General features: G+C 36.6%; 1 protein-coding gene and 1 long non-coding RNA gene across 10 annotated transcripts in view; one reads left to right on the plus strand and one right to left on the minus strand.

Annotated features, from left to right (window-relative positions):
* The window catches only part of LOC134666865 (uncharacterized), a 53,709-nt gene that overhangs the window by 12,269 nt on the left and 26,959 nt on the right, over positions 1 to 14,481 (minus strand). The window lies entirely within an intron of this gene.
* On the plus strand, positions 2,109 to 14,089 carry LOC134666786 (troponin T, skeletal muscle). Of its 9 annotated transcripts, XM_063524081.1 has the most exons (15): positions 2,109 to 2,232; positions 4,628 to 4,668; positions 4,924 to 4,965; positions 5,179 to 5,181; positions 5,755 to 5,772; positions 5,993 to 6,010; positions 8,612 to 8,645; positions 9,050 to 9,175; positions 9,681 to 9,896; positions 10,419 to 10,637; positions 10,956 to 11,048; positions 11,549 to 11,629; positions 12,296 to 12,374; positions 13,149 to 13,357; positions 13,907 to 14,089. In XM_063524081.1, the coding sequence occupies exons 2-14, from the start codon at positions 4,646 to 4,648 to the stop codon at positions 13,355 to 13,357; spliced, it is 1,161 nt and encodes a 386-aa protein (XP_063380151.1). In that variant the 5' UTR covers positions 2,109 to 2,232; positions 4,628 to 4,645; the 3' UTR covers positions 13,907 to 14,089. The 9 variants fall into 9 exon arrangements, with proteins under 9 accessions (XP_063380151.1, XP_063380149.1, XP_063380148.1 ...); XM_063524079.1 differs by lacking the exons at positions 4,924 to 4,965; positions 5,179 to 5,181; positions 5,755 to 5,772; positions 5,993 to 6,010; positions 12,296 to 12,374 and adding an exon at positions 11,893 to 11,971 and having other exon boundaries at positions 2,111 to 2,232; XM_063524078.1 differs by lacking the exons at positions 4,924 to 4,965; positions 5,179 to 5,181; positions 5,755 to 5,772; positions 5,993 to 6,010 and having other exon boundaries at positions 2,112 to 2,232.

The following is a 14,481-nucleotide window of genomic DNA, read 5'->3' on the forward strand; positions in this document are numbered from 1 at the left end:
TTTCTCAAACATGCAATGAAATAAATAAAATAAAAAATCCACGAAACCCAAGTTTTATTTATAGAAAAAACTAAAAGTAAACTACACCCAAAATATAACCAACACGTACCTATATCATTATCACGCGTATGTTTTACACGAGTCGTGTATTTTTACTACCCGTATATTTTCATGTATCTTTGATTTTTTCGCCTTGTATCCGTCTGACTGTCGTTTTCGTCACATAAGTTTACATAGTCTTTCATGTTGATATCATGTTTCACATACATCGTTGCTTTATGCATGGAGTAAATTGCCATAAGCAACCATATACATACTTCGTCTTTGACTTGGCGGCAGAGGCAGCGTTATTTAAAATCAATTCTGCTTACGCTGCCAATTCCAACACCTACGATTACAATTAATATTAATTTCATTATTTCGCCGGAACTCATATTAAAGTCAAAAAATCAACACCATAAATCCAATAAAACAGAATGAATATTTTTCAACTTTACCTCCATAACAATTTAAAAAATATAACTGCGCGTGTTTGAGTAGACCTTTTTACCGCTAACGTTTAGATGAAATATTTTAAATGTTTTTATTTGTGTAGTTTTATAATTTAAAATTATAAAATTATAGAATGTATTATTTATTAAGTTCATGTTGAATTTTACAAATAAAACTGCAAATTATAGCAAACCTTGGTATTTTGGTTTTTTTTTATAGGCGTAGTGGCAGAGTGTCATTACGAACCATAAAGCAAATACTGCCTCTAATTTTTTTTAATGGATGAATGCCACGATGCTGTGTCACAAATATCTGTGAAATGAAAATTAAAAAAGAGGACTTTACCGGCCTAGGCCTGCAAGATGTGTATGAAATTCCATTAACGACCTTTTGTCCTAGCCGCACCTGAAACGTCATACTTCGCAGCCTATTATAAGGAACATAACATCAATATTTCATTGCATGTTTGAGAAAATAGTATTAAGTAGTTTTAAGTATTTATTAATTTACATATTGTACACTAACATAGATATAGGTAGTTAAATTATATATTTTGTACTAACACTATGGGTTCTATGCCTGAAATAAATAATTTCAATTTCAATTTCAATTAATATTGCATTGTCATCCGATTTATACCTACATGCATGCAAAATTTCAGCTCAATAGGAAACCGGGAAGTGGATCAAATTTAACTTACAAGATTTGATTACAGAACGACAGACAACGGGACAGGTGAAACTAAATAAAAGCTTGTAATAAGTGTTTGGCAAAAATTTCATTTTTGGTACAAGCTTTTATCGCTGACTGTACTTTTCTTACTTAAATAAAAGCTTGCAAAAACGAGGTAATTTTCACATGATTCTGGATTGAAAGCGCTGACGATGATACTGAATAAGAAAAAAATTCCATGATAGAAAGGTTCATCTAGTCTAGAAAATAATTCTAAAGAAGTCGCTCATGTGGACATTGCGTCGAAAACCGGTAATGGTTGGGCCAGGTGGGGGAGATGTAGGTAATATCACATTTAGGTAACTTTGCCTATAGTCTGTCAAGCCGTTTCCGTCAGTAAAAAAAACTGCAAAGAAAAAAAACCGGCCAAGTGCGAATCGGACTCGCGTTCCAAGGGTTCCGTACATTAAGTCCGACTCACGCTTGATTGCACATTTCTAATAGGTTTTCCTGTCATTTATAGGTAAAGAACTATTTTGTGTAGGTATTTTTTTCAAAATTTTTGACCCAGTGGTTTCGGATATAAAGGGCCGGATATAATAGTTTTTTTTTTGATATTTTCTTAAATAACTTCAATATTTTAAAATTATAAAAAAAATATAAGTACTACATATTCTCAAAATGAGCTCTTTCATTTGATATATTGAGGGCTGTCCTGTATCATCAGGTGCGTAACATATGACATATGATATTACACGATCGGAAGCTCAGTAAACATCGGAAGCCGCCCACAGCATCCGCGTCTTCCGTCCAGCGCATCGAAACTCCAAACTCGAAAGCATCTATCTCTATCCTTTTCACAACGACTGATAGAGACAAACGGAAACGTTACGAGGGGAAAGAAAAAGGGTGGATCAAGAAATCGGAGCTGCCGAGCCAAAAGTGAGTGCCGAAAATAGATCGCGAGGCGACTTCGGTGCTCGGGCGCACGCCGCCAGAGCCGCGTCGGTCGCTGCGGACTCCACATTCCAACCGAGGACCGGACCACCTTACCCCCTTGCGACGTAAGTGAGTGAAGTTCCAAGAGTTTAGTGTTGTGACCAAGGACTGTATCTGCAGGCTTCAAGTTGAAGTTTAAAGTGTAGTGTAAACGGTGTAACGGAAGACGGAGCTATTTTGGGATTTGCGCGCGCGCCTTGTATAGCGCGGATTACGTTACATGATACACTTACACACACTCTTATTGACACATTTTTCGCGGAGTAAGTAGAGGCAAATTTTTGTGAGTTATGAAACTCACGTTAAAATAACGTTTTTAACAAAAAGTGGCATAAAAAATACTCTTCATGTACCTACGTGTTTTAAAAGTGGGTCAGTTAACAAATTTAAGTCATGAAACTCATGAAATATGAATAAAACGGAAGTAGAAAAATGTACAAGTACCGACGATAATCTGAACTGTTTAATTTCCGCAGTTTGCACATGTCTATTATACCTACACAATGGCCTGCGTCAAATTCGTTTGTCCTTTAATAATTATGTTTAGGTACCTCTAAACGTTTTTTCTCTTTAAAAATGTAAAAGTCATGAACCCGCAAGTAAAAATAGCAAAATGTTAAAAGGTCAAGTAGGTACCATCTACAGCACAAACAAATTTAAACAAACGAAACCGGAAACGATACTTCGACGATATCCAACGAACATGAACTTATGCCTGTGTCAAAATTAATACGTTAAGTATTGTGACATAATTTTATACTAAACTATTTAACATCAATTTGAGCTTTACAACGTAGAGGTAAACGATCTTAAAATAAAACAAAAAAGAATATTGAAAAATGAATAACATAACATATATGTCACAATAGGCAAAGTATAATCCACATTTCTGAATACTTTTCCCACTGAAACTGCTGAAGGCAAGCAGTAGATCGAAGCCACTCATATTTAAATATATCCTCCCACTTACAAAACATCTGACAGTCGAGTGCGTTGCTCCAGATTTTTCTCGACAATTCCTTCGCTTCCAATCCCTTGATGAGATATATGGAAAAGCAAGTTGAATGGGATACAATTTAACTGAGCGAAGATTGATAAACTTTAATATAGGAGCCTCAAGTATAATTGTTGACCTTTGAGTAAATAAATACGACCAGTGATCATAATAGTTCATACTGAATTTATAACTAAAGGACGGAAGGTAAATGATGATTATAATGAGGACGTTTATGAAGACATAAATAAATACATTGAAGATATTCATTATGAACTTAAAGATCAAATGGCGGAAATCTGAAACTAAGAACTAGTATTACTCGTCAACTGATCGTTGTTGATAATAAAGATATCTTCTTCGTTGCTTATAATAAGGACGTATAGAAACCTACTTATGATAAATATAGATACCTACTGTAAAAAGAATAAGGAATAAATCTAGGGAATGACCCCTATAATTTTAAATTTGATTAAGCCTGTCGAAGACAATAAGGCAGTTAAGAATTCCAACAGATTAAACTGAATTCAAGGTCCGTCGAAATCCGAATCCTAGGCAAAGGCACCGTTTAATTTTACACTTTCGTTGAACGCCTGCCAGCTCAGTAGGTGTGCTTTACGAGATATCTCCCGAAATAACTTCTTCATAAACAATATGCAGGATTTTTAAAGTTTTCGCGCCCCGCGCCCACACGCATTCCGCGGCATTTGGCACGCGGCGGTCATTACTAGATTTGATTGTTGATCGGCCGTGACTTGATTTGATGAAGGATTGACAATTGTTAATAAAGATCGACGCAGATTGATATAAAGCATAATTTGATTAGGTATATTGGAGTTGAGATGAGACGCAAAAGAAGTTGGAATTGATTATGACTTTGATGACTTGCATTGCGATAATTGAAACAATAAAAATACCTGTGTAACAATATTTATGTTAAACACTTTACGTTGCAAATCTGAAAAGAACTTGAAAATAAACAAATATCTATATTGACCAGTTTCAATCGTTACTACTTATATAATATAAGTAAACAAATAAACATTTTATAGACAAAATCAGTCGCATGAAACACAATCAAAAATATAATAGAGGAAGATTTGAATCAAGCGTTACACATACTGATAATGCTGATATAACGGTGACGGGATATAGAACTAAATGTACGACTTGTGGCATAAAGAAGGCAAATTCCAAATAGTGATATAAAGGCAGGACATTAGAAAAAAATACAAGTTTCCAGTCCTTTAACCTTTCCAAGTCCAGCGGCTCTCTCCGAGCTTTAAATTTAATTACAGTCATTCAGCAAAAGGCCTTCCGCCAATATCCAACATCGATTCTCGTTATCTGCCATTCTATATGTTCTTGCCAATTCGAACGATAGAGATGCAGATATATTTTGATGTTTGCGGTAGTCTGCAAGTTCTGAAAGAGCAAGCAACAATTTAACCATCATATTTTACTTTGCAGACTACATAGCCCTCCACCATGTCTGACGAGGAAGAATACTCGTAAGTATACACATCACTACACATTCAAATAAACACACAACAACACACACTTATAGATGACACATGTCTGACATGTTACCCCCCTTGTATGTCAATGTTTACTTGTCTACTCCCAATGTCAATATTTACTTTGATGTAATGAATACATCCCTTTGTTAACATTTTGTACCACAACTATCCACCATGTTTCCATTTGTGTCAGCGCCAAGCATGTATATGTGTCTACCCCGATGTTCACCTGTCTCTCTTCCACAGTGGCTCCGAGGAGGAGGAAGTAGAAGAAGAAGTCCCGGAGACGTAAGTTCGAAGCTTTTCTCTTTCTTTCGTCTTATCTTTCCAACAAATTAGTTCAGATTAGATTTTGGTTTTGGTTTGGACCACTTCAGCTTTTCTCGGCCTGATTGTCTTGGCGAGTCTTCATTTCAGTGTAGAATAAGGCCGGCATGGCTCTCCGCCCTCACGGGACCTGTGCACGCCCTCACCTACTCCTATTTTTCTCTTTTGTTGCAGGAAGTAAGTGGCGTGCCCTTGTTGATCCGGCACTCACACTAACTTCGCTAAACTAGGCTAAGTTTCTCTAACGCTTCTAGCGCTTAAGTCTCCGCTTCTGTTGCTTTCAGACTGACCGCCGCTCACCAAGCGCTTAACTCGACTACTTTTCTAATACTCATGCAAGTCATGCACCAGGTTTCAGTTGAAAGATCAGTGTAACAAGAGAAGTAAGTAAGCTGATCTTTCGCGCACTGTGAATATCTAAACACTCATTCGGCTTCGAGGGCCTAGCCAAGATGACAATAGGTGATCGACAACGGTAATCGAAACTTAAATAATGTGTGGAAACAGAAACATTACTTTTCTTAGCATCTATTATCCCATACATATTTTCTTTTCGTTTAGCGTTTGTCGATGTAAGATTGTTATCTTTAGTAGGCCCTCAGGTTTTTGTGTGATCGTTCGCACTAACACGGTAAGCTTTATTCTATCTTGTCTTTTATGTCGTATATATGTTAAATGTTATAAGATTATCTGCGGAATATATTTTAATCTGTGTACTTTTTCTTTTTCCTCGCTGTCGCCGCGGTGCAGGCCCGCTCCCAGGCAAGAGTAAGTAGTTCCAACAGTTATCATATTAAAGTCGCTTCGCTTGTAGCCGTGAAAATTGGAATGAATTGGCAAACTTTAATCTCTACTAAAGCTTAGATAGGAAAATTATACAAAATTGTACGAACGGCTACAGTTGCAGCAGTGTGGCGCTAACCCCTCACCGCTTTTACAGTTTGGTTTGGTCGATGAGTAGCGGCTGATCGTTGTTTTCTTTTTCTAGGAGTAGACCGTCGATCGCGTAAGTCGCACCTCTCTGGTGTCACTAACATGTAACTACTTATTAACATTAAAGGCGCGGGTGTGATCTGTAGAATCCCGAAATCCAATAATACCGTGGCCAGATGACCGGGCGGCGTAAACCGCCGTCACCGTAGCGTGTCTATTTTCGACCGCCGGTAGCCGATCTATTTTCGAAATTGTGCTGGCGTCGCCCGCGCCGCAACTCGGTCAGTGGATACTGGCGCAGCATGCCCGGACGGCATCAAGCATGATACCTTGTACATATTAACGTGTGATCTAATGTCTACACCCCATGGTAATTTTATATGTCATAACCTAATAGCACTCAAACACAAACTACAGATTAAAAAAACAGTAAATTAAACACACACTAAATTCTAAAACCAAGTGCTAATGCTTTAGGATTTAGGAGAACTAAAGATTTAACAATAGAGCCGATTTTTATTTTTTATACCCTTATTTTCGTCTGATTTCGATGAATTTGGCGGATTTATAGTTCCCTATCCTATAAAATATAAGCGCAATTTTACTGTTTTACAAAATCTTTCTCTGAAAATCTAAATTCTGACTAAATCTTCCGCGAAAAATTATAAACATTTTTTGTGCCCAAATTGGGTTGTCGTATGTATTCTGCTCAGTATTTAAGGAGCTGTTCAGATTTGCCAAATCTTATCAGAATCTGACGATATAGGTAAATAAAATTACAACAAAATAAAAATCGGCTCAATATACATGATTACATGTACCGAATTCGCTTTCATAATGGAGTCTAATGATAGATGACAATAAAACTAACGAAGGAAGAGTCGCCGTAACACCTGTTGGTTGGAGATGTCCGTCCGCACTCACTAATACCGTCCGTCATAAGAACGGTATTCATAACATTAACATCCTACAGCTGTTCCCAAGTAGCATTGCAAGCTGTATATAAGCTGTATTGAAGTTTATTTGTATACTATAAGCTGTACAGTTAGGCTGTACAAAGGCTGTATAAGCGCTTATAAAGCCCTTATAAGTCAAAAAAGGGCCCAAATTATACAGCCTTTCGCGTTATTAGAGCTGTAGAGTAGCTGTATAAGCAAGACATAAGCTGCATAATAGCTGCATTACAGCTATATTTCGGTGTAACAGGAAACCTTAACACTACAGATAATCTCTTATAAGTACGATATAAGAATATGAGTTTTAAATGAGTTTTTAAAAATGATTACAAGAGAATAATAGTCATTTAGGAAACTAAAATGTCTTAATCTTGTTCATTCGTAATATAGTAATGGCGACAATAAAGTGTTATAGTGGATGGTAAAAGTAAAAGTAAATATTATAGAGGACTTAAGTGGAATATTATACTATTTGTAAGTGCCGATTATTATTTATTGTGAACCTATGTATCTTTTCTGGTAAAATATTCACGCGCCTGCAAAATAACAAAGAGAAACCATAAGGAAAATATCAAAAATCGGGAAAGTTAGTGTTTGTTTTTAAGGTTAGAATATCAAAAAGTTTTATAAATATTAATTCTAAGGCTAAAGTTAATTTATTTTAGCTGGTAATCATAACACGATGTTAGTCTGCTTAATATTTGCAAGTATTTCCTTAATTATATTTACAAATACTTTTTTGTTTCATTGTAAAATGGCGACAATTTTTAAACAGCTTACAGGATAGTTGGAGAGCATTATAATCTTAGTAGCTGTGCTGTGTAATAAATGGAGTGTCATTTACAGCTTTTGGAATTAAAACAGCTTTAGAATAGAAGATTTGTATTCATTTGGCTGTATTTCGGTTCTCCGTACATAAGTTATAAGTCTCTTTAGAGATCCGTATAACAAATAAAAAAACCCTTAGGTCCAAATGTATTTGGTCTATTCTTCGTTCCATTTCATAATTTTCTAAATTATTAATCTTGTTCATTACAATTTTTTATTTTCGTGGTCGAAATATATACTTTTACGAGTGTAAAATTACGCCGAAATAAGCGACTCTGTCAGTAATACAGAAAAAAGCTGTACTATAGCTGTCATTTATTCGTTTAGTTTTATAATACCCTTACAGACAGAAGTTATACAACTACTATTCTTATAGGAGAGTAAAATTACGCCATAAGAAATAGCTTTAAAACGGGGTTGACAGATATATTTGTACAGCTACAAGTGCCAAGTGATACTACAATACAGCCTGTATACAGCTCTTACCATAAAATTCGCTTGTAGTGTTTCACAACACTTAAAGTTTTAAAACGGAGTTGACAGATACTTTTATACAGCTAAAAGTGCCAAGTGTTACTACAATACAGCCTGTATACAGCTTTTACGATATAATTAGCTTGTAGTGTTTCACAACACTTTTAGTTTTATAGTAGATTTTCTATATTCTGATAAAGCACCCCATGATTCCGCAGAATCCTTTATAATGATTTTATACAGCTTGAGCTGTATAATGTCGGTAAAATACCTTTTATACAGCTTAAATCTTTTCTGACACTCTTATACGTCTCTTAAATCACTCTAAGTTCTAAATTGGCTGGTATATTGATGTTGCCGACACTTCCATGCTACTTGGGTTGTTTCGTTGATTAACGAGTTTTTTGTATTTACAGTGGCGAGGGAGGCGGAGATGTCGAATTCATCAAGGTAAGTTTGAATACCCCCATTTTTCCACGATTTATTTAAATTTCCGGTACCTACCACAGTTTCAATATTATTTGTTCCTACAAAATTGTCTACTTGTTGCAATATAATGAAATTAGCAATATAATACAGGAAATCTACACTGATATCCAAACTTTTAAATTCATCAGAATGTTGGAATATCCACTATCTGTATTTCTATCCCATATCCATATCCATTATATCCTATATAAAATGAAGATTATGATTAGTTGTGATTTTAATTCCATTTTCTGGTCATTGCAGTTGAAGTCAGTGAAACAAATAATAATAAATGAATCTAAATGACGTGCTGATTATAGGAAAGATTAACCTGATTGTGATATTAAGCTTGGAATAAATTTAAAATGATTGTGTTATGTTGACAGCGTCAAGACCAGAAGCGGTCAGACTTGGACGAACAGCTGAAGGACTACATCAACGAATGGCGCAAACAGAGGGCCAAGGAGGAGGACGAGCTCAAGCGCCTCAAGGAGAAGCAGGCCAAGCGCAAGGTGAGCACCTGACAACACCGTCCCTCCATCTATAACTATATCATCTATTCATTATCCCGTTAATATTCTGTCACCAAATAAATAAATATATCTAAAACCAAATGCGAATTTATAGCAAAGTATCATTCTCCCAAACGATTTCAATAAATAGCGAAAAACCAAAACAACTATGTAAATGTTACATATCTTGCGATTGGTCACAAAACTTTATCTTAATATGTTATATGTCATTTAAGTAGGTATCTGTCGAGCCAGGAAAAATCACAAGGCGAAAATATGACAGATATGCCGATGAAGTTAATTTTTAGACCGCAAATGACACATACAATTTCAAATATATTTCCATTGAATCTAAGGCAAATCAATGATGCAATCATGTACGATGCAAGTACAAGTCAATAAAGAGGTAGTGATTTTAGCCAACATCACAAAAAATCCACAAAATCATCATACGAGTAAGTATATCAAAAGCATTGTTCTAATTAATGTAATCATAATTTGCCAGGTATCCCGCGCTGAAGAAGAAAAGCGCCTCGCCCAGAAGAAGAAGGAGGACGAGGAGAGGCGCGTGCGCGAGCTGGAGGAGAAGAAACAGCGCGACATCGAGGAGAAGAGGCAGCGGCTCGAGGAGGCCGAGAAGAAGCGCCAGGCCATGCTGCAGGCCATGAAGGACTCCAACAAGACCGGACCCAACTTCACCATCCAGAAGAAGAGTGATAACGTCAGTATAAACTTATAAATTAGGGGCAACTTTATGTTGGTGACGAAAGAGCTCATCGTTCTTCAACTTATATTTACAAAGGAGACCAAATCTTTTAGTATAGGCCGTCTAAGTTTGTTCTGCACCTGCTTGGCATCAGCGACTGGGCGTCACTATAAACGTCATCGTGGTGCTTCCACAATGTTGCTTGCGAAGTCGCTGCAGAACTAGCTTACATGGACTCTAGTAATATGTTTGCGATACAAATATTCAAGCTAGTGCCGCGCTTGGCTACCTATATTCAAGTTTAGTCGAGGTCGTTGGAATTAAAATAATAATTCTCATCGAACGTGTTGCAAATCAGGCATTTAAAAATGTTGATTTCGTCAGATAAAAAATTACAGGAATAATAATATTGATATTATCAAAAGAAAATCGACTAGATGTTTTAAACTTAGCCGTTCAGAATACTTCCCGTTAGTCGAACATAGAGATTTTCAAAGTGTGGTAACAAGATTTGATAAAGGAACGTCATTTTTCCAGTTCGGCCTTTCCAACGCTCAACTCGAGCGCAACAAGACCAAGGAGCAGCTCGAGGAGGAGAAGAGGATTTCCCTGTCCATCCGCATCAAGCCGCTGAACATCGACAACCTGTCCACGGAGAAGCTGCGCGTCAAGGCCCAGGAGCTGTGGGACTGCATCGTCAAGCTCGAGACCGAGAAGTACGATCTCGAGGAGAGACAGAAGAGGCAGGACTACGACGTGAGTCTTATTTTTATACAATACATTTTTAAAATACACTTACAACCCAATTTTTAAAAATGCTTTCTTAGCAGAGCTAATACATTTGAAGAATATTATGTAATTTAAGTTAGCCAGAGTCTATTTAATGCTGAGTGTTTTGATAAATCTATTATCATCATGTTCTCATGTTCGTATCCAAAAAATTGCTGTAAACATGTTTAGGATTTAGTTTTGTGAAGTAATGTAAGTCTCGCTACCCTATCCTTCGTCCCTATATTTCAGATAAATGTGCTTGCACAATGAACCATTGATTAACAAATTGTTATTTGTCATCAGTTAAAAGAGCTCAAAGAAAGACAAAAGCAGCAGCTCAGACACAAGGCCTTAAAGAAGGGTCTCGACCCCGAAGCCCTCACAGGCAAGCACCCCGTAAGTATCTTTTAAACAATTTTGTGTCTGTACTTTTAAGTGTTTCCGATTTTTCCTACAATTTGTACGAGTAAAGGTATACTAGTATGAACTTCCATCTGTCAACACTATTTTTTCAAGTAACTTATTGTCTACAAACAAGAAGACTGACTTCAATAATTATATAGACTGAACTCATATTATTCATAATTGCTAATAATGTGCTAGTGTGGGAATTTTTGGGCCGGAGGCGATTTGGGACGGACATTTAAAATGACTTTATTATAATAATTAACATAAGGGAAAACGACGAAGCCCTGTTGCGGATAGCTTTATTGTTTGTGTGTATTAACGACGATGCCTGTTGCTGATTTATGGTTGTACCACTTGTACCTTCCAGATAAACCTACCTACGTTGCGGATTTGAATTTGTCAACCTTGCAAATTACTACTTAATTCTAATGTTGTCAGTAATAAATGATTTTTGTTTTGTATGTAAAATTATTTATTTTTATTTGCAGCCCAAGATCCAGGTCGCGTCGAAATACGAGCGGCGCGTGGACACACGGTCATACGACGACAAAAAGAAACTCTTCGAGGGTGTAAGTACACGTAGAACACCAACCCAAATTTATATTACGTAATACCGATACCATACAAATAAGCTGGTCTTATACACACATTAAGAAAAATAGACTAATTTAAATTCGTTAATATAACTCAGTAAGGCTATAGTAATTAAGTTAAAATAACCTACGAGTACATGGATGGCACATGTAACAATACAATATACTTGACATGCCGAACTGTGAATTTTACCTTCAATCAATCAACACCTGTCATTGAACTTGTATTTTAAATACAGGGCTACGATAATTTTATGGCAGAGATGATGGATAAGATGTGGAACGACAGGATGGAACAGTTTATGAATCGGACTAGAAGTAAGGGGCCCTGAATGGTACCTTGTGTGATTCTACGTATCCCATTCGATTTCCCCAGCATGTCGTCACGGCATGCCTTGAACACGTCATACATGTCAAATCCTAAAGAACTTTGTAATGTGAATGTCTTCTGAAGCACTGCTAAGTTGTTTCAAGTCTGAATAATTAAAGCTAACAATTTCAAACGCTTTAGTTAAAACCAAAATGTCTAAAGACTTGAAGCAAACATAGTTTTAAGACCTCACGGGTCGTGTTACCACCTGGACCTGGTCCTCGCACCCTGTTACCACCTGTCATGTATTTACCCCCTGTGTTATGACCTAGGACCTAGAGAAACTGAACAAGGACTTCCTGGAGAAGGTGTGGTCTGAGAAGGCCGAGCAGTTCGGAGGCCGACAAAAGGGTGAGTACTCAGTACGCAGCCCTCTGTGCTGTGGTGACAGCTGTCACAGCGAAAAGCTTTCGGCGATAAACTTTTACGACGCTTCGAGAACTGTCCGCCTTCATCTTTTTCTGCTTGTAATTTTGGTTGGGTCTTGTTTAACACTAGTGAACCTGCATTTTAAACTACTAACATTATCTTAGTTTAAGTAAATATACTAAATATTATTATATTTATTTTTCATATGGTCATATCTATAATTATGATTTCAAAATCAACATTATTTTTTATTCTGCTTTAAATAAATATTATATGCTTTTAACTTTCACAACTCTTTCCTTGCCTACTTCATATAGAATTTTTGCGCTTCTACTCGTAGTAGTAGGTAATCAGAATCTAAAGCTTCCTATAAACATGCCTAGCTGAAAATTGGGTAATATCTATTTAGATTATGGGATATAGTTTTACATGATTAATTCATTTCATAATAATGTCAATTTTATCTCATCTTTGAATCGAACTGGTCATGAATGTTCAGTGGGGTTTTAATACTAGAAAAATAAACAAAGAAATATATTTATTGATTAGCTCGGCAAATCTAAGTAGCTTGCAAGAATTTCAGAGTTTAGAGTCCGACCGGGGTGGTTCTTCAAAGAGTTCGTCTTATCTCTATGATCTCTATCTCTTTCGCTTGCAGTTAAAATGCGGAAATTGAGATAGATTGATGCCGATGAACGTGGTAGGCTTCCAGAACGTATCTTGTACTGTTCCTAATATAAATATTACCACCAATAGCGCGACTGCCCAAATGGTTCGGCGAGCGACCAGGCAAGAAGAAGGGCGACACCGACACCCCCGAGGGCGAGGAGGACATCAAGGCCGAGCCCGAGGAGGAGGAGGAGCCCGCGTACGAGCCCGAGGAGGAGGCCGTCGAGGAGGAGGAGGAGGAGGAGGAAGAAGAGGAGGAGGAGGAGGAAGAGGAGGAAGAAGAGGAAGAGGAATAAGTGAGTAGCGTCTGTAGTCATTTGTAATGTACGTAAGTATTAGCTTGTATTAAAGTTAGCCATCGTAAAATGGAAATAATTTTCTGCATAGGCAATTCTTTTGTGTCTTAGTTAAGATGACCCATAAGCCCATAACGTATCCGGGTACCGTAGGTACATACCAAAGGTTATGTTTTTGAGGGACTTACAATTACAAGTTTCGTAAAAATATAAATTTCGTTTCAGAATTTACTTTTTTCGGGTTTTTTTTGTCGATCGCAAGTTTAGTCTAGGTAGGTAATAAAAAAAATCATATATTGGACTTTACAAATCGTCACATTTTACGAGTAGGTGGGTATATAAAATTATTGGTTAATTTTTACCGGAAATGTACCTAAGTGGACTTTACCTAAGTGTACAAAAAATGTCCCTCATTTTAATGCCTATATCCATAGACCTCACGATTGAAATTATGAAAACACCTTAAACACCGCAAAAATACGAAGACAAAATGATAATGATAATTTCTAGAATGTACATTATTAATAAAAATATTATAATTTGTTTCAGATTAATCGCCGGGCAGAAACCAACGGATCAAGTCGCTTGGCATGTAACGCCATTAATTTATTATTATAAATTATTTTTATTATTTATACCTACTGTTGCACTCTCACGGAACGAGGACATTTTATACATTTACACTGCGTCGTAACAGCTCTGACGTCACAATAAACTAATTTATTCATAAGGCGTGAGAGTTCTTTATTTACAACCTCCGACAACTAGGTACCTAACTACCTAGTATACAGGGTGATCAATCCAAATGGGTCAGTATGGAGAAGTCAGAAACTATAAGTGATAGCGAAATCTGTTCTTAGGAACCATGGCTCCGATTTTAAATTTAATAATAATGGCATTCATTTTTTTAAATCTATCATACATAACCGGGATTCGAACACGGTCAATATTCATGTTGTTTGTTTGTATGGCAACTTTTAAACGATGCGTGATAGGTGGGGGGTGCTGGACCAAAATTTTATAGAGGGCCTCGGGACAAAACAAAAAACATTAAAAAATATTCAAAATGGCCGACTTTTTTTAATTTTTTACGTTGGTCCGAGTGCGCTGAGATTCGGCATGCG

This window comes from Cydia fagiglandana, chromosome 8 (assembly GCF_963556715.1).
Source record: "Cydia fagiglandana chromosome 8, ilCydFagi1.1, whole genome shotgun sequence".
In the NCBI taxonomy this organism is placed as follows: Eukaryota; Metazoa; Arthropoda; class Insecta; order Lepidoptera; family Tortricidae; genus Cydia; species Cydia fagiglandana.

What these genes read in the sequence shown, in the direction of transcription:
- LOC134666786 (XM_063524074.1), top strand. Translation starts at nt 5,498, where the DNA reads ATGTGTGGAAACAGAAACATTACTTTTCTTAGCATCTATTATCCCATA. An exon ending in AGAAGCAGGCCAAGCGCAAG is followed by an intron (nt 9,176 to 9,680) that starts GTGAGCACCTGA and finishes ATAATTTGCCAG; the next exon opens with GTATCCCGCGCTGAAGAAGA. An exon ending in TCCAGAAGAAGAGTGATAAC is followed by an intron (nt 9,897 to 10,418) that starts GTCAGTATAAAC and finishes TCATTTTTCCAG; the next exon opens with TTCGGCCTTTCCAACGCTCA.